The sequence below is a fragment of the Coregonus lavaretus genome (genome assembly GCF_964263955.1).
Source record: "Coregonus lavaretus genome assembly, chromosome: 10".
Classification (NCBI taxonomy): domain Eukaryota; kingdom Metazoa; phylum Chordata; class Actinopteri; order Salmoniformes; family Salmonidae; genus Coregonus; species Coregonus lavaretus.
Window position 1 is genome coordinate 2,425,556 of NC_139997.1, and position 22,920 is coordinate 2,448,475.

At 40.2% G+C, this 22,920-nt stretch overlaps 1 protein-coding gene across 1 annotated transcript in view; it reads right to left on the bottom strand.

The window, feature by feature from the left end:
• Positions 1–6,621: 6,621 nt before the first annotated feature.
• The window catches only part of LOC311135793 (metalloprotease TIKI1-like), a gene marked incomplete at both ends in the record, with an annotated part of 89,889 nt that continues 73,590 nt past the window's right edge, over positions 6,622–22,920 (bottom strand). The window contains 2 exons of the mRNA XM_084169835.1: positions 6,622–6,829; positions 15,660–15,938. Of these exons, the coding sequence (XP_084025961.1) occupies positions 6,622–6,829; positions 15,660–15,938 (487 nt within the window). The remainder of the gene's footprint in view (positions 6,830–15,659; positions 15,939–22,920) is intronic.

Sequence of the window (22,920 nt, forward strand, 5' to 3'; positions counted from 1 at the left end):
TCTCCTATCACAGCCATTAAACTCTGTAACTGTTTTAAAGTCACCATTGGCCTCATGGTGAAATCCCTGAGCGGTTTCCTTCCTCTCTGGCAACTGAGTTAGGAAGGACGCCTGTATCTTTGTAGTGACTGGGTGTATTGATACACCATCCAAAGTGTAATTAATAACTTCACCATGCTCAAAGGGATATTCAATGTCTGCTTTTTTTTATCTTTCTCCATCTACCAATAGGTGCCCTTCTTTGCGAGGCATTGGAGAAACCTCCCTGGTCTTTGTGGTTGAATCTGTGTTTGAAATGCACTGGTCGGCTGAGGGACCTTACAGATGATTGTATGTGTGGGGTACAGAGAATATGTTAAACACTGCAACTTATTATATGACTTGTTAAGCACATTTTTACTCCTGAACGTATTTAAGTTTGCCATAACAAAGGGGTTGAATACTTATTGACTCCAAGACATTTCGACTTTTCATTTTTAATTAATTTGTAAAAATGTCTAAAAACATAATTCCACTTTAGGGGGTATTGTGTGTAGGCCAGTGACAAAATATCTCAATTTAATCCATTTTAAATTCAGGCTGTAACACAACAACATTTGGAAAAAGTCAAGGGGTGTGAATACTTTCTTAAGGCACTGTAGGTAGGGGTAAAGTGACAAGGCAACAAGATAGATAATAACCAGATCCAATTTCTGTAGGCTATATATACAATATCCTGCCCATATGAACAAATGTATTTTAGGACCAAAAAACAGCCATACATGATGAAATGAAAAGCAGCAAACATACATTACATTGTTTCACATTCTTTAATAACAGACTGATAAACACAAACATCAAGTACGCTACAGCTGGCTTCACAGCTGTCTCAATCCCAAATACAGGGAAACTACAGGTATTGTAGCCTACAGTGCGCGGAGGGCGAGTGGGCTGAGGGCGAGTGGGCTGAGGGCGAGTGGGCTGAGGGCGAGTGGGCTGAGGGCTCTGTAGCAACGTTGGACCTTCGCTGAAGCGTTTTTTTTTTTACAAAAAGCAGCGTAAGCGTTTGAGTCAAATTGTTGAGTAAAATTAGCTGCATTAGCATTAGCATTAGCTAGCTAAGTGAAAGGTAAACTAAGAAGAAAAAAAATACAACAAAATATAGCTAGCTCTGTCTCTGCTGCTTCTCCTTAATTCTTGAAGAAATGTAATTTGTTGAAAACTGTTCAACTATTGTCTTTCTCTCTCTTTGAGTCAACTACTCACCACATTGTATGCACTGCAGTGCTAGCTAGCTGTAGCTTATGCTTTCAGTACTAGACTCATTCTCTGATCCTTTGATTTGGTGGACAACATGTCAGTTCATGCTGCAAGAGCTCTGATAGGTTGGAGGACGTCCTCCGGAAGTCGTCATGATTACTGTGTAAGTCTATGGAAGGGGGTGAGAACAATGAGCCTCCTAGGTTTTGTATTGAAGTCAATGCACCCAGAAAATATCTGTCCCTAGAGGGTGCTGTTGAGTATACTGTAGACAGTCATTGCCAAACAGTGTTTTAATCAGTTATTTGGTGACGTGAATATATTTAGTATAGTTTATCTAAAAAGGATAACTTTTTTAATATTTCACTATTTTATTTTGATGAAATTAACTGAGGAGGATGGTCTTCCCTTTCCTCAACTGGTGTCTGCTTATCATCCCTGATACCGTACCATATTGTATAGCTTACACTGTTAGAATGGTTAGGGTTAAAACGGGTTTAATGGTCCTCAGAAAGACTCTACCACAAAGCACTCTTATTTTTAGTGCAGTACAGGATGAATATTTTCCAACAGTTACTGATGCCAGCCATAGTTAAGGGCAGCAACAGACTGGAAACAGCCTCTCTAAATGAAACAAGCATCATTTAACGGCCCCTCTTTTCATCACCATTCTGATGTCCAAAGATGAAAACCTCCCTGGTCTTTTAAAGGGCAGATTGTTGAAAAATAAGTAATGAAACATTACGAAGCAGATCTGCCAGGTATCTCTGTCTCTGGATCATTTGAGATTGGGACAGGATTATTCTGAAACATCTGGGCCTGCATCATACTCTTAACAGACCGGGATTAAAATACCATATCATGTTGTGTGGAGCTCACAGTTAGTCCGTTAAATGTGCTACAACAGAAGACCTCCCTTGTGAAAGAGGCCTTTTTGACCTGCTTAGATAAAAGTTAAATCATCTGCAGAGATGTCAGTGTTGAATATTACAGTAATATACCAGAAACCAGAAAATGTGATTACTAATGTAGTGATCAATCTTATTAGACATTACATTAATGACTCTTCTGACATTCTCCTCTGAGTGATCCTGCTAACCAATGGCGTGGAAACGTTCCAAAAAATACGTATGACTCAAACGTTTAACTAGATAAATATTTTATTGTTTTCAACATTTTAGCAAAAATATTACAATCATCTCATGCCTCATAATTGAAATATCAGTGAGCTACAACAGGATACAACTCATTTCAGTGAGCTACAACCTTCTAGAACTCATTTCAGTGAGCTACAACAGGAATAAACTCATTTCAGCGAGCTACAACCTTCTACAACTCATTTCAGTGAGCTACAACAGGAATAAACTCATTTCAGCGAGCTACAACCTTCTACAACTCATTTCAGTGAGCTACAACCCTTCTAGAACTCATGTCAGTGAGCTACAACAGGAATAAACTCATTTCAGCGAGCTACAACCTTCTACAACTCATTTCAGTGAGCTACAACAGGAATAAACTCATTTCAGCGAGCTACAACCCTTCTACAACTCATTTCAGTGAGCTACAACAGGAATAAACTCATTTCAGCGAGCTACAACCCTTCTACAACTCATTTCAGTGAGCTACAACAGGAATAAACTCATTTCAGCGAGCTACAACCTTCTACAACTCATTTCAGTGAGCTACAACCCTTCTAGAACTCATTTCAGTGAGCTACAACAGGAATAAACTCATTTCAGTGAGCTACAACCTTCTACAACTCATTTCAGTGAGCTACAACAGGAATAAACTCATTTCAGCTAGCTACAACCTTCTAGAACTCATTTCAGTGAGCTACAACCTTCTAGAACTCATTTCAGTGAGCTACAACAGGAATAAACTCATTTCAGTGAGCTACAACCTTCTACAACTCATTTCAGTGAACTACAACAGGAATAAACTCATTTCAGCGAGCTACAACTCTTCTACAACTCATTTTAGTGAGCTACAACAGGAATAAACTCATTTCAGCGAGCTACAACCCTTCTACAACTCATTTCAGTGAGCTACAACAGGAATAAACTCATTTCAGCGAGCTACAACCTTCTAGAACTCATTTCAGTGAGCTACAACCTTCTACAACTCATTTCAGTGAGCTATAACCTTCTAGAACTCATTTCAGTGAGCTACAACAGGAATAAACTCATTTCAGTGAGCTACAACCTTCTACAACTCATTTCAGTGAGCTACAACAAGAATAAACTCATTTCAGCGAGCTACAACCCTTCTACAACTCATTTCAGTGAGCTACAACAGGAATAAACTCATTTCAGCGAGCTACAACCTTCTAGAACTCATTTCAGTGAGCTACAACCTTCTACAACTCATTTCAGTGAGCTACAACCTTCTAGAACTCATTGCAGTGAGCTACAACCTTCTAGAACTCATTTCAGTGAGCTACAACAGGAATAAACTCATTTCAGTGAGCTATAACCTTCTACAACTCATTTCAGTGAGCTACAACAGGAATAAACTCATTTCAGCGAGCTACAACCCTTCTACAACTCATTTCAGTGAGCTACAACAGGAATAAACTCATTTCAGCGAGCTACAACCTTCTAGAACTCATTTCAGTGAGCTACAATCTTCTACAACTCATTTCAGTGAGCTACAACCTTCTAGAACTCATTTCAGTGAGCTACAACCTTCTAGAACTCATTTCAGTGAGCTACAACAGGAATAAACTCATTTCAGTGAGCTACAACCTTCTACAACTCATTTCAGTGAGCTACAACAGGAATAAACTCATTTCAGCGAGCTACAACCCTTCTACAACTCATTTCAGTGAGCTACAACAGGAATAAACTCATTTCAGCGAGCTACAACCTTCTAGAACTCATTTCAGTGAGCTACAACAGGAATAAACTCATTTCAGCGAGCTACAACCCTTCTAGAACTCATTTCAGTGAGCTACAACAGGAATACACTCATTTCAGCGAGCTACAACCTTCTACAACTCATTTCAGTGAGCTACAACAGGAATAAACTCATTTCAGCGAGCTACAACCCTTCTAGAACTCATTTCAGTGAGCTACAACCCTTCTAGAACTCATTTCAGTGAGCTACAACCTTCTAGAACTCATTTCAGTGAGCTACAACAGGAATAAACTCATTCCATGAATCTGCTGCTATATGGTAGTAGATGATCCAAACTTAAGGTCGATTTACAGTCGGTCTAAAGACGGTCTGTGGACACGTCACATTCCAGTAGGTACACACAGACATGTTGTTTGACCTTTAGTATAAACCAGCTTTTAGGCTGACTGGGAGGCTGGAGAGAGAATGAACAAATCACATTGGGATGAACAACAACAATCACAAGACATGTTTAGATTACCTACAACTATATAGTTAAATAAATTAAACACATTATGTAAAAACATTAAAACATAATTCTCTCAGCGTACGACAGACAAACAACCAGCCATATATAACACTGGTTTGGATCATTTCTTCCAGACAACAAGCCGCAGATAACACTGGTTTGGATCATTTCTTCCAGACAACAAGCCGTAGATAACACTGGTTTGGATCATTTCTCCCCGAAATCACATTTCCAACCTAAGAGAGGTACGTAGCCTGGTTCCAGATATGTTTGTGCTGTCTTGACAACTCCTATAACATAGCCAAATCAAGGATCGATTTAGACCTGGGGCAGTAGGTGGGTGCAATTAATTATCAGGTGGAACAATGCAAAGACAGCACAAACAGATTCGGGAACCAGGCTATCAAATACGGGTTATGGTGGTTAGTACCAGCTTTAGTCAAAAAAATATACTGTACCTATTTATAAACAACAACAATAAACAAAACACATTCAACCATTTAAAATTTCATATTTCTAAAATACAATCTATAATATGTAGATATATACAATTCCCACAGTATTATGCGATACAAAACACATTCTTCAAAAAGTGAAGAATAAATTAATTAAGGGGGTTGGAAGAAAACAATCTTGCCAGAGTAAGAGCTGTTTGGGTTATTATAAAACATTGCTGCTGTAAAAATTACATAAAAAATAACACGGAAAAATATCCAGTTGAGATTGATTTGGCAAATCCTAACTTCCATTAAAGGGATACTTCAGGATTTTGACAATGAAGCCCTTTATCTAGTTCCCCAGAGTCAGATGAATTGGTGGATACCATTTTTATGTCTCTGCGTGCAGTTTGAAGGAAGTTGCTAACTAGCGTTAGTGCAATTGCATGCTAGTAGATACCATAGACTTCGAGTCATTGTGCTAACGCTAGTTAGAATTGGCTCGCGAAACTACCTCCAACTTCCTTCATACTGGATGCAGAGACATAAAAAAATGGTATGCAGGAGTTAATCGGACTCTGGGGAAGTACATAAAGGGCTTCATTGCCAAAATCCTGAAGTATCCCTTTAAGTCAAATTTTCACTTGATATCAATGCATGATTAAGTGAAAATTTGACATAAGGGAAAGTTTGGATTCGCCCCATTGAGTGTTGAAATAGATGATTCCTTGTGAGCAGGAGGGCTTTGAACCAGTAACCTCCTGCTTTAGACTAGAGCTGCTACTAGAGTCCAGATGTTAGCAGGAGGGCTTTAAACCAGTAACCTCCTTCTACTAGAGTCCAGATGTTAGCAGGAGGGCTTTAAACCAGTACTCTCCTTCTACTAGAGTCCAGATGTTAGCAGGAGGGCTTTAAACCAGTAACCTCCTGCACTAGAGTCCAGATGTTAGCAGGAGGGCTTTAAACCAGTACTCTCCTTCTACTAGAGTCCAGATGTTAGCAGGAGGGCTTTAAACCAGTAACCTCCTGCACTAGAGTCCAGATGTTAGCAGGAGGGCTTTAAACCAGTAACCTCCTTCTACTAGAGTCCAGATGTTAGCAGGAGGGCTTTAAACCAGTAACCTCCTGCTACTAGAGTCCAGATGTTAGCAGGAGGGCTTTAAACCAACAACCTCCTGCTACTAGAGTCCAGATGTTAGCAGGAGGGCTTTAAACCAACAACCTCCTGCACTAGAGCTGCAAAGTCCAGATCTAAACTAACACTCTTAACAGGACTACAGCTGCTACAACAGAGTCCAGATGTTTGCAGGAGGGTTTTGAACCAGCAACCTCCTGTACAGATCTGGTACTAGAGAGATCTGGTATTAGAGAGTCCAGATGTTAGCAGGAGGGGGTTTGAACCAGTAATCTCCTGTACAGATCTGGTACTAGAGAGATATGGTATTAGAGAGTCCAGATGTTAGCAGGAGGGGTTTGAACCAGTAACCTCCTGTACAGATCTGGTACTAGAGAGATCTGGTATTAGAGAGTCCAGATGTTAGCAGGAGGGGTTTGAACCAGTAACCTCCTGCATTATATCTGCTAGTAGAGAAACCAGATATGACCCAACACTGTAAACAGTAACCAGAGGAAAGACCATGGCGTAGAGGCGGAGGAGTCTGACAACAACCTGTTGTAATTGGCTCTGCCGTGGGCGTGGCCTCTCTCGTGGTCGTGGTGGTGAGGCCGTACGGTGATGTAACCATTAACAATACGGACCAGCGGAGGAGGAGGGGACTCGACTGTAGTGCTGAGAGACGAGAGAGACAAGAGGATTGCATGTTAGATTAAGATTGGATAGGATTCATGTTAGATTCATCTTGGATAGGAGTCATGTTAGATTAAGATTGGATAGGATTCATGTTAGATTCATCTTGGATAGGAGTCATGTTAGATTCATCTTGGATAGGAGTCATGTTAGATTAAGATTGGATAGGAGTCATGTTAGATTAAGATTGGATAGGATTCATGTTAGATTCATCTTGGATAGGAGTCATGTTAGATTCATCTTGGATAGGAGTCATGTTAGATTCATCTTGGATAGGAGTCATGTTAGATTAAGATTGGATAGGATTCATGTTATATTCATCTTGGATAGGAGTCATGTTAGATTCATCTTGGATAGGAGTCATGTTAGATTCATCTTGGATAGGAGTCAAGTTAGATTCATCTTGGATAGGAGTCATGTTAGATTCATATTGGATAGGAGTCATGTTAGATTAAGATTGGATAGGAGTCAAGTTAGATTCATCTTGGATAGGAGTCATGTTAGATTCATCTTGGATAGGAGTCATGTTAGATTCATATTGGATAGGAGTCATGTTAGATTAAGATTGGATAGGAGTCATGTTAGATTAATCTTGGATGGGAGTCATGTTAGATTCATCTTGGATAGGAGTCATGTTAGATTCATCGTGGATAGGAGTCATGTTAGATTCATCTTGGATAGGAGTCATGTTAGATTCATCTTGGATAGGAGTCATGTTAGATTCATCTTGGATAGGAGTCATGTTAGATTCATCTTGGATAGGAGTCATGTTAGATTCATCTTGGATAGGAGTCATGTTAGATTAAGATTGGATAGGAGTCAAGTTAGATTCATCTTGGATAGGAGTCATGTTAGATTCATCTTGGATAGGAGTCATCTTAGATTAATCTTGGATAGGAGTCATGTTAGATTCATCTTGGATAGGAGTCATGTTAGATTCATCTTGGATAGGAGTCATGTTAGATTAAGATTGGATAGGAGTCATGTTAGATTAAGATTGGATAGGAGTCATGTTAGATTAATCTTGGATAGGAGTCATGTTAGATTCATCTTGGATAGGAGTCATGTTAGATTCTTCTTGGATAGGAGTCATGTTCGATTCATCTTGTATAGGAGTCATGTTAGATTAAGATTGGATAGGAGTCATGTTAGATTAAGATTGGATAGGAGTCATGTTAGATTCATCTTGGATATGAGTCATGTTAGATTCATCTTGGATAAGAGTCATGTTAGATTAAGATTGGATAGGAGTCATGTTAGATTAAGATTGGATAGGAGTCATGTTAGATTCATCTTGGATAGGAGTCATGTTAGATTCATCGTGGATAGGAGTCATGTTAGATTCATCTTGGATAGGAGTCATGTTAGAATTCATCTTGGATAGGAGTCATGTTAGATTAAGATTGGATAGGAGTCATGTTAGATTAAGATTGGATAGGAGTCATGTTAGATTCATCTTGGATAGGAGTCATGTTAGATTCATCTTGGATAGGAGTCATGTTAGATTAATCTTGGATAAGAGTCATGTTAGATTAAGATTGGATAGGAGTCATGTTAGATTAAGATTGGTTGGAGTCATGTTAGATTAATCTTGGATAGGAGTCATGTTAGATTCATCGTGGATAGGAGTCATGTTAGATTCATCTTGGATAGGAGTCATGTTAGATTCCTCTTGGATAGGAGTCATGTTAGATTCATCTTTGATAGGATGTTTCTACATGATGATGCCAAATATTGATACTGTTCCCAGTTGAACTGTTTCTACATGATGATGCCAAATTATGATACTGTTCCCAGTTGAACTGTTTCTACATGATGATGCCAAATATTGATACTTTTCCCAGTTGAACTGTTTCTACATGATGATGCCAAATATTGATACTGTTCCCAGTTGAACTGTTTCTACATGATGACGCCAAATATTGATACTGTTCCCAGTTGAACTGTTTCTACATGATGATGCCAAATATTGATACTGTTCCCAGTTGAACTGTTTCTACATGATGATGCCAAATATTGATACTGTTCCCAGTTGAACTGTTTCTACATGATGATGCCAAATTATGATACTGTTCCCAGTTGAACTGTTTCTACATGATGATGCCAAATATTGATACTGTTCCCAGTTGAACTGTTTCTACATGATGATGCCAAATTATGATACTGTTCTCAGTTGAACTGTTTCTACATGATGATGCCAAATATTGATAATGTTTCTAGTTTAAAGGTAGACTCAGCAGTATGACGTAGATGCAGGATGTAAACATCATAGTGGGTCAAATTCCGCAACATCTAAGAGCGTTGAAGTGTGAGGCTCAATGAGAGCGAAGTGTTGCATCTCGCTCATCTCAGTATCTGCGGTGCTGCTCACTGAGTCTACCTTTAACTGCTAATACTACATGAAGGTGCCAAACAGAGAACTCCAGAACCTTGGACTGTTGTCAGGTAGTGGACTGTTGTCAGGTAGTGGACTGTTGCCAGGTAGTGGACTGTTTCCAGGTAGTGGACTGTTGCCAGGTAGTGGACTGTTGTCAGGTAGTGGACTGTTGCCAGGTAGTGGACTGTAGGTGTGGGATTCAATGCGTGTCCACGTTCAACTGCGAACACTCCGCCTGGGACCTCATTGATAAATTAAGCTCTGGTGGGTTTATACTTTATAGTTTACAATCTTTCATAACAGAACATCGTTTAGATTTATTTAAATTAATGATAGATATCTACCAAGTGGCTGGACCAGTTTTCCCAAAAGTGAACAATGAACTCACAGGTTGCAACACTCACTACCGAGTTCCAAACTGCCTCTGGAAGCAACGTCAGAACAATAACTGTTCATCGGGAGCTTCATGAAATGGGTTTCCATGGCCGAGCAGCTGCACACAAGCCTAAGAACCACAATGTGCAATGCCAAGCGTCGGCTGGAGCGGTGTAAAGCTCGCCGCCATTGGACTCTGGAGCAGTGGAAATGAGTTCACTGGATTGATGAATCACGCTTCACCATCTGGCAGTCCGACGGACGAATCTGGGTTTGGCGGATGCCAGGAGAACGCTACCTGCCCCAATGCATAGTGCCAACTGTAAAATTTGGTGGAGGAGGAATAATGGCCTGGGGCTGTTTTTCATGGTTTGGGCTCGGCCCCTTAGTTCAAGTGAACGGCAGTCTTAACGCTACAGCAGGGTTCTTCAATTCCGGTCCTGGAGGGCCGAAACACTTCTGTTTTTTATTTCTACCTGGTAGTTAATTGCACTCACCTGGTGTCCCAGGTCTGAATTAGCCCCTGATTAGAAGGAGAGGATGAAAAACAGAGGTGTTTCGGCCCTCCAGGACCGGAATTGAAGAACCCTGCGCTACATTCATACAATGCCATTCTAGATGATTCTGTGCTTTCCAACTTTGTGGCAACAGTTTGGGAAAGGCCCTTTCCTGTTTCAGCATGACAATGTCACCTTGCACAAAGCGAGGTCCATACAGAAATTGTTTGTTGAGATCGGTGTGGAAGAACTTGACTGGCCTACACAGAACCCTAACCTCAACCCCATCGAACACCTTTGGGATGAATTGGAACGCCGACTGCGAGCCAGGCCTAATCCCCCAACATCAGTGCCCGACCTCACTAATGCTCTTGTGGATGAATGGATGCAAGTCCCCGCAGCGGTGTGATGCCTAAGACACATTTCTACTGGCAGTTATTAGCAGCCGTTAGAATCTATGTTCCTTTTTCCTTCTTACTTTTTTGTGGGAATAAAACAGGATGTAATGAGGACTACATGAAATATGTCTTGCATGTAATGGACATAACGAAGTGGTCTTGCGATATACACTACCGGTCCAAAGGTTTTATTTTATTTTTTACTATTTTCCACATTGTAGAATAATAGTGAAGACATCAAAAAAATGAAATAACACATATGGAATCATGTAGTAACCAGATAGCCACCCTTTGCCTTGATGACAGCTTTGCACACTCTTGTAGCTCAGCTGGTAGAGCACGGCGCTTGTAACGCCAAGGTAGTGGGTTCGAACCCCGGGACCACCCATACACAAAAAAAAAATGTATGCACGCATGACTGTAAGTCGCTTTGGATAAAAGCGTCTGCTAAATGGCATATTATTATTTATTCTCTCAACCAGCTTCATGAGGTAGTCATCTGGAATGCATTTCAATTAACAGGTGTGCCTTCTTAAAAGTTAATTTGTGGAATATCTTTCCTTCTTCATGCGTTTGAGCCAATCAGTTGTGTTGTGGGGGGGGGGGGGGGGGTTTAGTAGGTGGGATATTAGGATAATTGGAGGTTTCCAAAGTTGCAGCTACAGTATGCTTAACAGTGAAAATATTATAGCACAGCTATTTATAATTTAACCATCATGGTGCTTTTTAATGATACGTTTACAAACATTGGTTGTGGTAGTATAATTGAAACTGGGGTATCATTATGGTAAGTGGGGAAATAAGTATAGACAGTTACAATTGTAATGGTTTAGAAGATTATAAAAAAAGAAGATCCATTTTTACCTGCTAAAGGAGAAATAATATAATATCTACTGTTTACAGGAAACCCACTCTACAGATATAGATGATGTATAATAATGTAAAATTAACAAATTCACAGAATGACCTGTGGCCAACTTACAGAATGACCTGTGGCCAATTTACAGAATGACCTGTGGCCAATTTACAGAATGACCTGTGGCCAATTTACAGAATGACCTGTGGCCAATTTACAGAATGACCTGTGGCCAATTTACAGAATGACCTGTGGCCAATTTACAGAATGACCTGTGGCCAATTTACAGAATAACCTGTGTGAAGGCCAACTTACAGAATGACCTGTGTGAAGGCCAATTTACAGAATGACCTGTGTGAAGGCCAACTTACAGAATGACCTGTGGTCAATTTACAGAATGACCTGTGTGAAGGCCAACTTACAGATTGACCTGTGTGAAGGCCAACTTACAGAAGAGGAACTTTTCAGCCTGGAAAAACACCAGGGCTTGATGGTACACCAGTAGAGGTATGTCAGACCTTTTTTGATGTACTCAAAGATCCATTATTAGCATGTTTTAATTACTCCTATAAAAAGTGTAGACTTTCATGTACTCAACAAGAAGGTCTGATTTCATTACTATTAAAACAGGACCCATGTGGTAAGTATAAAGATCCAGTCCATTTAAAAATATATAAATACTTATTTCCCTCATTAAAATGCAAATCAATTTATAAAATTTTTGACATGCGTTTTTCTGGATTTTTTTGTTGTTATTCTGTCTCTCACTGTTCAAATAAACCTACCATTGAAATTATAGACTGATCATTTCTTTGTCAGTGGGCAAATTTACAAAATCAGCAGGGGATCAAATACTTTTTTCCCTCACTGTAAGTTATACTTAAACCCAAATTGGTTCTCCATTAGATTATAAAGAAAGGCTCATCCGTTGTTCAAAAATTGCCATTTTGCCTTTATACAGATTACAACTTCTCAATTACGAATAATTGAAAATGAAAATTTAGTTTAAAGTATCGCCCTTTCTTAAACAAGCCATACAGAGCTAGTTACAATTTCAGTTTTATCCTCCAGAAAAGATAGAACAAATATTACAACAAATGTTATGGTTAAACTTAAATATACTGATAAATTAAAAAAAAAAAATATTTATGGAAAAAAATGTTTTAAAATGGTATTATATTTATGAATGATATTATGAATAGAAACGGAGGAGTTATGTCCTTGGTTTTATTGAGTTTAGTTATTAGAGGGCATATACATGTGGCTAACTTTACCCTATTGTCCTGGAGGCGCACTTACACACCCAGTGTCGTTACTTTGCGTGAATGATATCTCTCAACTTTAAACAATGTGAAATTGGAATATAAAATCATTTTTTTTAGCTTCTTTCTATTCTGTGGACACATAACGTGAATTCAGCGACTACATTGGGTTTTTACTTCATCTTTGTGGCTCCCTGATGAAACAGCATCATCCATTACAGTAGTTAGGCTTCGCCAACCAGTACTCTATGGTTTAGCTGTGCGTTGAATAGATTCCACAATCCGGACGTGAGACAAGTTATCGACACTGACTGACTCACCCGGTATGTATGCTGAAATCTACGGCCAATCTATAGCGCCGCCCACCAAGCGAAATGGCGTGAAAAGAGTGTGTCCCGTTTAATGTAGCCCGTTAGAACCAGGAACTAGGGACGGGCTGACTGGGACTCAGCCAATCACAACAAACCGATCGGTCTCTCTGCCTGCCGTCATTGGCTGAGAGAAAAGTCAACAAAGTAAAGAAAATAAAAAATATACAGAAATTCTAAAAAAATCTAATTACATTCATTATACAGTGTTCAATTGAAGTTGTAATTGCCACATTTTGCTACTTGAAAGGAAAGGACTGAACCCTGGTAAAGTACCCTGAAGGTGTAATGGGCCATAAGCAGGCCTGTGATGACTAGGGGCTGCGTCCCAAAACGGAACCCTACTCCCTAAATAGTGAACCAGGGTCCATAGGCCTCTGGTCAAAAGTAGTGCACTATATATAGGGAATAGGGTGCCATTTCAGACTCTCTCGTTGGACTGACCAGAGGTCCAAATGACCCAGCACATTTAATCAGTCTGGAATACAACTCTTTTCATCACTGGGCATATGCTTGTAGTTAATAATATTTTGTTTTCATTGATTGGCCTTGGCAACAGCAGGCAGGATGTTTTCATGGATTTGGCCTACGGCTGGATTGCTGATCGCATTAGAAAGTCACATTCAGAATAGTTATTCATTTTTTTTCTGTTTTATTATCTGGAGTTCTGACTGAGCCTTTAAGCAGGTGTGGGTCCCAAATAGCACCCTATTTCCTATATAGTGCACTACTTTAGACCAGAGCCCTATGATGATCCCTGGTCATGCACTATACAGGGAATAGGGTGCCATTTGGGACGGAAGCAGGTTTATTTGAGTTAAAACCTGCATCACAAAAGCGTTGCCTAGTGGACTCAGTAGGTGCAATCGGGTCTGACGTAATCAGTCCGGTGTGCCTCACTTGGTAGGGCATGGCACTTGCAACGCCAGGGTTGTGGGTTCGATCCCACGGGGGGGCACCAGCATGAAGATGTATGCACTCGCTACTGTAAGTCTGCTAAATGACGTAAATGTCTGCGTGTGGCCACGCGTCAAATCAACTGGAGAGACGTTCCTCTCTACTGGAAACACACTGTGCTTATGTCCCAAATGGCACCCTATTCCCTATACAGGGCTCTGGTCAAAAGTAGTGCACTACATAGGGAATAGGGTCCCATTTGGGACGCACAGCCATATGTTTAGAGGGAAACTCTGCAGGCTACTTTCCTGAATCAAAGCCCTGAATATTAATTATTATTAATGTACCAAATTAAAACATTTTTCAGACATAATATATACAAACGTCTGAAGTAGACTTTGGGGGAAAATGTGTCTAGAAACTTCAGGTTATTTTCATTTCAGGACTGGGATTGTCTATGGCTGCGTCACAAATGGCATCCCATTTCCCTTTATAGTGCACTACTTTTGACCAGAGCCCATAGTGAATAGGGGGGCCATTTGGAATGCATGCTAAATGTTCATGGTATGTTCTCTAACTAAACCAGACACAGTAAACAGGAGAATAAATAAATCAAGTCTGGAAACGGTTTCTGGCTGACAGGAGGGCTTCAAGGAGTGGAGCGAGCCGTCCGTCCGACAGACCCTGGACTTTCAGCAGGCAGAAACACCGAAATGGAAGTTGGGATAAATTGTTTCAGTGTTTGAAATTGTAAATTACATTCATATCCTCCATCTGTGTCAACAGACGGCCTCCATTTGGGCTCAACAAACGGCTGGCCGGTTTGAATCTGGAACCAGTTTCCACCCATCGCCTCAGGACAGATTTGACAACTACTATTGGCCGCGTGGAGGAAGACAACTGAATGTACTTGTTCAATTATTTTGACTAAAATGATTATTTTGAATTTTTTGTCAGCCTTGAAAGTTAAAAAGCTACATTGGTCAAGTTATAACATGACTTACATGTCTACAATAATTCCTGGATATTTTGAATTAAACTAAGGGCTGGTTTCCCTTTCAATTGACATTTTCCATTGAGCTTTTCAGTCCAGGTTTAGGAAACTGGCCCTGTATTTATAAATAACCAGTCAGTCAGAGAATCAACCAAGTAACAATCATGTGGTTGTTCTTTATAGCAAATTCAACAACGCTCTCTTTGTGATCGTATTAAACATTTCTCAAAATAGGATCATGTTTTTTGTCACAAAGGTCTCTTACCTGCAGCTACCCAACCTCCTGGATGTGTTTCCTTCTCAGGATCCATAACACTGAACCAATAGAGAACCAGTCTGGACGAATTCCCATAAATAACATGTGTGTTGGAGACGTATGGTGGTTGTGATGTGATATGATGTGTGGTTGTGCCTGCAGGATTTCTATCAGGAAGCGTCTGTTAGAGGTTAGATCCCCTAGACGGAGCAGTAACCCCCAAGTACTGACAAGACTTAAGCAGTAAAGTGATACCTACCGGAGACGAGATGAACTGAACCAACTGTCTTGACATCTAAGATGAGGTTAATGGAATGCCTGTGGTGTCACATTCTAAAGAACACACATCGCATCTAATTACCACCCGTAGTCATTTAACATATACCATTTAGCAGACGCTTTTATCCAAAAGCGATCTCTGTGGAAATTGAACCAATGACCCAACTGAGGCACACTCTAATACTAAAGGCTTTAGGACTTGTATCACTAGATCATTTACACACACAGCACAACCGTCACAGTGCTCTCTCACCTCTCCTCGATGCGGACCCAGAGGTCATTAAACTGTCTGTTTCTCTGGTGTTTCTTCTGCTTGTTGCATCGTTTCTTCTTCAGCTTGCGGTCCATCTTGTCCATCAGCTCCAGGCTTTGGGAGTGATGGGGCAGCAGCATGTGGGGCAGGGGGCTGTCCTCCAGAGGGCGCTGTTGCTCCTCATCATGGAGCTCGTGGAGGAAAGGCTCCAGGTAAGGGGACTCATCCAGGACCTGACCCAGAGATTGACCCGCCTGGTCGGGGGACGATTTCGATCGACTGTGGTGATGGAGAGAGCAATGTTAGAAATAAAGGGAACGGTTGAAAAATCCAATGCCTTGGATTTAACATCTGAGCAGTAAGGGCTGGGGAGGAACTCACTACATGGAACGGCTTACCCCAAAACTATAACTCTAATCTGTTACGTTAACAGCAAATATGTTGTAATCAGATTACAGATACTTTTGAAAAGTATATGCTTACTTCTAGGATGACATTTAAATTCAGAAAGGATGTTTGCGAAATATTTGACACCTTTCTGTTTTCTCAATCACATTAAAATCAGCATTGAAAAAAGGCGCAAGTAAAAAATAAAAAAAAATCTACCTGAGTGAGTCTGACCCCAAATCAGAGACCCCTATGATGTCACACCAAATGTGTTTGATGGATTGCAGGAAAAGAGCAAGAATAAAAAGGCTGCAGTCCTGTCTACCAATGGTGCGACTGATGTCGGCATCCTGCTGTCGGCATCCAATGGGGATGACTGATGTCGGCATCCAATGGTGCGACTGATGTCGGCATCCAATGGTGCGACTGATGTCGGCATCCTGCTGTCGGCATCCAATGGGGATGACTGATGTCGGCATCCAATGGTGCGACTGCTGTCGGTATCCGAAGATTTTCCAACTTGAATAAACGCTTGGAGGTAAGGACGACAGCAGTGGTGTAGTCTATGGGTGATATGGATATCACTTAATATTGATGTCTACATAGCGCATTGATGTGAATCACACTGCTGCGCTCTCATTTAGCTATTTGCTCCTTACGGATTGTGGTTGTTGTGGATGGCTGTTCAAATGTACCCTGAGTGTACAAAACATTAAGAACACCTGCTCTTTCCATGACATAGACTGACCAGGTGAATCCAGGTGAAAGCTATGATCCCTTATTGATGTAACTTGTTAAATCCACTTCAATCAGTGTAGATGAAGGGGAGGAGACAGGTTAAAGAAGGATTTTTAAGCCTTGAGACAATTGAAACATGGATGTGTATGTGTGCCATTCAGACGGGTGAATGGGCAAGACAAAATATTGAAGTGCCTTTGAACGGGGTATGGTAGCAGGTGCCAGGCGCACCGGTTTAAGTGTGTCAAGATCTTTAACGCTGCTGGGTTTTCACGCTCAACAGTTTCCCGTGTGTATCAAGAATGGTCCACCACCCAAAGGACATCCAGCCAACTGTGGGAAGCATTGGAGTCAACATGGGCCAGCATCTCTGTGGAATTGAAGCTGTTCTGAGGGCAAAAGGGGGTGCAACTCAATATTAGTTGTGTTCCTAATGTTTTGTACACTCAGTACATTAAACTGTCTGTTTCTCTGGTGTATGTGAATGTTAACCCAATAATGGTTGAATTGAAGAAATTTAAGCTGCCTATCAATCATTGTTGTTTTTTTTGCGACCAGTGGACAGTCAGTGAAAAATGCGCTGTTGCAACAGTAATATATAATAATATGCCATTTAGCAGACGCTTTTATCCAAAGAAACTTACAGTCGTGTGTGCATACATTTTTGTGTATGGGTGTATCCCGGGGATCGAACCCACTACCCTGGCGTTACAAGCGCCGTGCTCTACCAGCTGAGCTACAGAGGACCTCTTCAACAACAGCTGCATAGTGTGGATCCCAGCCTACGGAACAACAGTCTGAGGGAGTTCCTCTCCCTCCCTTCTAACCTCATCCATGGTGTTGTGCTCCATACTGTAAAAAAAAAACAGTTTTCATTTAAGAAGACTTTAACTGCTCGATCTATTTCATGCTGATAAAAGAAAAATCCATAGACCTAACAGACACACGCTCAAACTCGCACTTTTCTTTGATAGACTTATCCAGCTGCAAATGATCGAGATATCAAAGTGTCACCAACACACGTAAACAATAAGGCCTATGCAGCTTCCATTTTTCCACATGCAAATAGCACTTTTTGATAGTGCTCAAAGCATGCTATCCCGTAAGAGCAGCGTTTCTTTTTCAACTCGAAACAATGAGCCACAATCAGTCCTCCATGACAACCAAATCATAAACAACAAGGGGGGCGGAGTTGCAATCTACTGTAGAGATAGCCTGCAGAGCTCTATCGTACTATCCAGGTCTGTGCCCAAACAGTTTGAGCTTCTACTTCTAAAAATCCACCTTTACAGAAATAAGTTTCTCACTGTCGCCGCTTGCTACAGACCCCCCCTCAGCCCCCAGCTGTGCCCTGGACACCATATGTGAACTGAGTTCGTACTGCTTGGTGACCTAAAACTGGGATATGCTTAACACCCCGGCCATCCTACAATCTAAACTAGATGCCCTCAATCTCACACAAATTATCAAGGAACCTACCAGGTACAACCCTAAATCCGTAAACATGGGCACCCTCATAGATATCATCCTGACTAATTTACCCTCTAAATACACCTCCGCTGTCTTCAACCAGGATCTCAGCGATCACTGCTTCATTGCCTGCGTCCGTAATGGGTCCGCGGTCAAACGACCAACCCTCATCACTGTCAAACGCTCCCTAAAACACTTTAGCGAGCAGGCCTTTCTAATTGACCTGGCCCGGTTATCCTGGATGGATATTGACCTCATTCCGTCAGTAGAGGATGCCTGGATGTTCTTCAAAAGTGCTTTCCTCTCCATCTTAAATAAGCATGCCCCATTCAAAAAATTCAGAACTAAGAATATATATAGCCCCTTGTTCACCCCAGACTAGACTGCCCCTACAAATCAGCTGGGCTAGACAATCTGGACCCTTTCTTTCTAAAATTAGCCGCCAAAATTGTCGCAACCCCTATTACTAGCCTGTTCAACCTCTCTTTTGTAACGTCTGAGATCCCCAGAGATTGGAAAGCTGCCGCGGTCATCCCCCTCTTCAAAGGGGGTGACACTCTAGATCCAAACTGTTACAGACCTATATCCATCCTGCCCTGCCTTTCGAAAAGTATTTGAAAGCCAAGTTAACAAACAGATCACCGACCATTTCGAATCCCACCGTACCTTCTCCGCTATGCGATCTGGTTTCCGAGCTGGTCATGGGTGCACCTCAGCCACGCTCAAGGTCTTAAACAATATAATAAAATGTTTTAAATATATTTTTTAAAGTCATTTTTTATACTGCCCCCCTGTGGGAATCGAACCCACCACCCTGGCGTTGCAAACGATATGCTCTACCAACTGATCTACATCCCTGCCGGCCATTCCCTCCCCTACCCTGGACGACGCTGGGCCAATTGTGCGCCGCCCCATGGGTCTCCCAGTCGCGGCCGGCTACGACATTATTTACATTGTTATTTATTTTGCTCATTTGCACCCCAGTATCTCTATTTGCACATCATCTCTTGCACATCTATCATTCCAGTGTTAATACTAATTGTAATTATTTTTCACTATGGCCTATTTATTGCCTTACCTCCATAACTTACTACATTTGCACACACTGTATATAGATTTTCTATTGTGTTATTGACTGTACGTTTTGTTTACCCCATATGTAACTCTGTTGTTGTTTTTAATCGCACTGCTTTGCTTTATCTTGGCCAGGTCGCAGTTGTAAATGAGAACTTGTTCTCAACTGGCTTACCTGGTTAAATAAAGGTGAAATAAAATAAAAATAAAATCTCTCTCTACCTTTATCTCTCTCTATAACTTTATCTCCCTATCTTTATCTCTCTCTCTCTAACTGTATCTCCCTATCTTTATCTCTCTCTCTCTAACTGTATCTCTCTATCTTTATCTCTCTCTCTAACTGTATCTCTCTGTCTTTATCTCTCTCTCTAACTGTATCTCTCTATCTTTATCTCTCTCTCTAACTTTATCTCTCTATCTTTATCTCTCTCTCTAACTTTATCTCTCTATCTTTATCTCTCTCTCTAACTTTATCTCCCTATCTTTATCTCTCTCTCTAACTGTATCTCTCTATCTTTATCTCTCTCTCTAACTTTATCTCTCTATCTTTATCTCTCTCTCTAACTTTATCTCTCTATCTTTCTCTCTCTCTAACTGTATCTCCCTATCTTTATCTCTCTCTCTAACTGTATCTCTCTATCTTTATCTCTCTCTCTAACTGTATCTCTCTATCTTTATCTCTCTCTCTAACTTTATCTCTCTATCTGTATCTCTCTCTAACTTTATCTCCCTATCTTTATCTCTCTCTCTAACTTTATCTCTCTATCTTTATCTCTCTCTCTCTAACGTTATCTCCCTATCTTTATCTCTCTCTAACTTTATCTCTCTATCTTTATCTCTCTCTCTAACTTTATCTCTCTATCTTTATCTCTCTCTAACTTTATCTCTATGTCTTTATCTCTCTCTCTAACTTTATCTCTCTGTCTTTATCTCTCTCTCTAACTTTATCTCTCTATCTTTATCTCTCTCTCTAACTTTATCTCCCTATCTTTATCTCTCTCTCTAACTTTATCTCTCTATCTGTATCTCTCTCTCTAACTTTATCTCCCTATCTTTATCTCTCTCTAACTTTATCTCTCTCTAACTTTATCTCTCTATCTTTATCTCTCTCTAACTTTATCTCCCTATCTTTATGTCTCTCTCTAACTTTATCTCTCTATCTTTATCTCTCTCTCTAACTTTATCTCTCTATCTTTATCTCTCTCTCTAACTTTATCCCCCTATCTTTATCTCTCTCTCTAACTGTATCTCTCTATCTTTATCTCTCTAACATTATCTCTCCCTGTATCTTTATCTCCCTATCTTTATCTCTCGTATGTGGTTAAATAAAGGTTAAATAAAATAAATAAAAAACAGAGTAGGCTAATAAGTCCTTAGTTTTTGGGGTATGCTAAGGTAAAACAATTTGGCATTTATATTTCTATATTCCCAAGTCCTATTTTTGAAGATCAAGGGGTATTAAAAAAATTGTAATGACTGGAAATCTGACAGACTTTGGTTTTCAATGTAAAGATATAGCCTAATCATATTAGTAGCTGTATTAAAATAATGCAATGGGTTAGAAGAAGCCTACATAACCAACCCATAAAGTAAAATGCAACATCCATTGACGGCCAACTATGTAAACTCTAACATTGATTATCCTGCAATAGATGTCAATTGGTAATATTCAGTTTGTCTTCTTCTAATTCCTCTTAAGGGGAAAGTAATCTAAAAGTTACATTACTGATTACTGATTATTTTAGACAGATAACTAGTAATTGTAACGGATTAGGCCTACATTTACAAAGTAACCTACGAACCCTGTGAACAGTTGACACCAGCTTCCAATGCCTGGAAATGACTAACTCAAACAGGTGATCGTAGCTCCTCTGTGCAACTGGTGAAAATACTAACGTATGACCAAACAGAGGGGTAATACTACCAAGCAAGCTAGATATTCTCAGGGTTTCCTAAAGCTAGCTTCTTCACATTCCAGCTCAGACTCCATCCATAGTGGATGCTCTTCCACCTGCCAAAAGTTTTACTGTGCATGAAGTTTCAAATGCATTTGTAAATATTAAATGTGTAATGTGATAGGTATTTTAACATTACTATTTTTTAACACACAGAAACACATTTGATTAATCAAATACTTAAATCAGGTGTCTTCCTCAAATGAAGTGGATGATGACGCAATCTTTGCGAGAGGGAAGGAATTTTATTTATTTGGTCCTCAACTTGCGGCCCAGTCATTTCATTCAGGATAAATGTAGTTAGCCCTGAGTTAGCCTGCCCCGGAGCAGGTTAGTTCTGAAGGATTCGTTGTCATAGAAATGTACCTGGCTAAAATGTGAGCCACTTTTGTGGTACCAGTTATCCCGAGTTGAACTCAAGAGTTGACCAAAGTTACCTTGCTAACTCCTCAAACTACATTTGTAGTATGGAGCTCAGATGATCGTAGCTCCTCTGTGCAACTGGTGAAAACACTAACTTATGACCAAACAGGTGATAGTAGCTCCTCTGTGCTACTGATGAATAGAGGTATGGGGAAGTATGATCCTTCTGAAGCCTTACAGGAGCATCAGAGGATTCATGTTTGAGACACCAATCTGAAGCCTTACAGGAGCAGAGAGACTAATAGAGAGAGAGAGAGAGAGACAGAGACACTAATAGAGAGAGAGACTAACAGAGAGAGAGACTAATATATATATAGAGAGAGAGTGAGAGAGAGACTAATCAAGAGATAGACTAATAGAGAGAGAGACTAATAGAGAGAGACTAATAGAGACTAAGAGAGATATATACTCATAGAGAGACTAATAGAGATAGACTAATAGAGAGAGAGAGACTAATAGAGAGAGACTAATAGAGAGAGACTGATAGAGAGTGAGACTAATAGAGAGAGAGACTAATAGAGAGAGAGACTAATAGTGAGAGAGACTAATAGAGAGAGAGACTAAAAGAGAGATACTAATAGAGAGAGACTAATAGAGAGAGACTAATAGAGAGAGAGACTAATAGAGAGAGACTAATAGAGAGAGACTAATAGAGAGAGAGACTAATAGAGAGAGAGACTAATAGAGACTAATAGAGAGAGACTAATAGAGACTAATAGAGAGAGAGACTAACAGAGAGAGACTAATAGAGACTAATAGAGAGAGACTAATAGAGACTAATAGAGAGAGAGACTAACATAGAGAGAGACTAATATAGAGAGAGACTAAAAGAGAGATACTAATAGAGAGAGACTAATAGAGAGAGACTAATAGAGAGAGAGACTAATAGAGAGAGACTAATAGAGAGAGACTAATAGAGAGAGAGACTAATAGAGAGAGAGACTAATAGAGAGACTAATAGAGAGAGATACTAATAGAGAGAGACTAATAGAGAGAGACTAATAGAGAGAGAGACTAATAGAGAGAGACTAATAGAGAGAGACTAATAGAGAGAGAGACTAATAGAGAGAGAGACTAATAGAGGGAGAGACTAATAGAGAGAGATACTAATAGAGAGAGACTAATAGAGAGAGACTAATAGAGTGAGAGACTAATATAGACTAATAGAGAGAGACTAATATAGACTAATAGAGAGAGAGACTAATAGAGAGAGA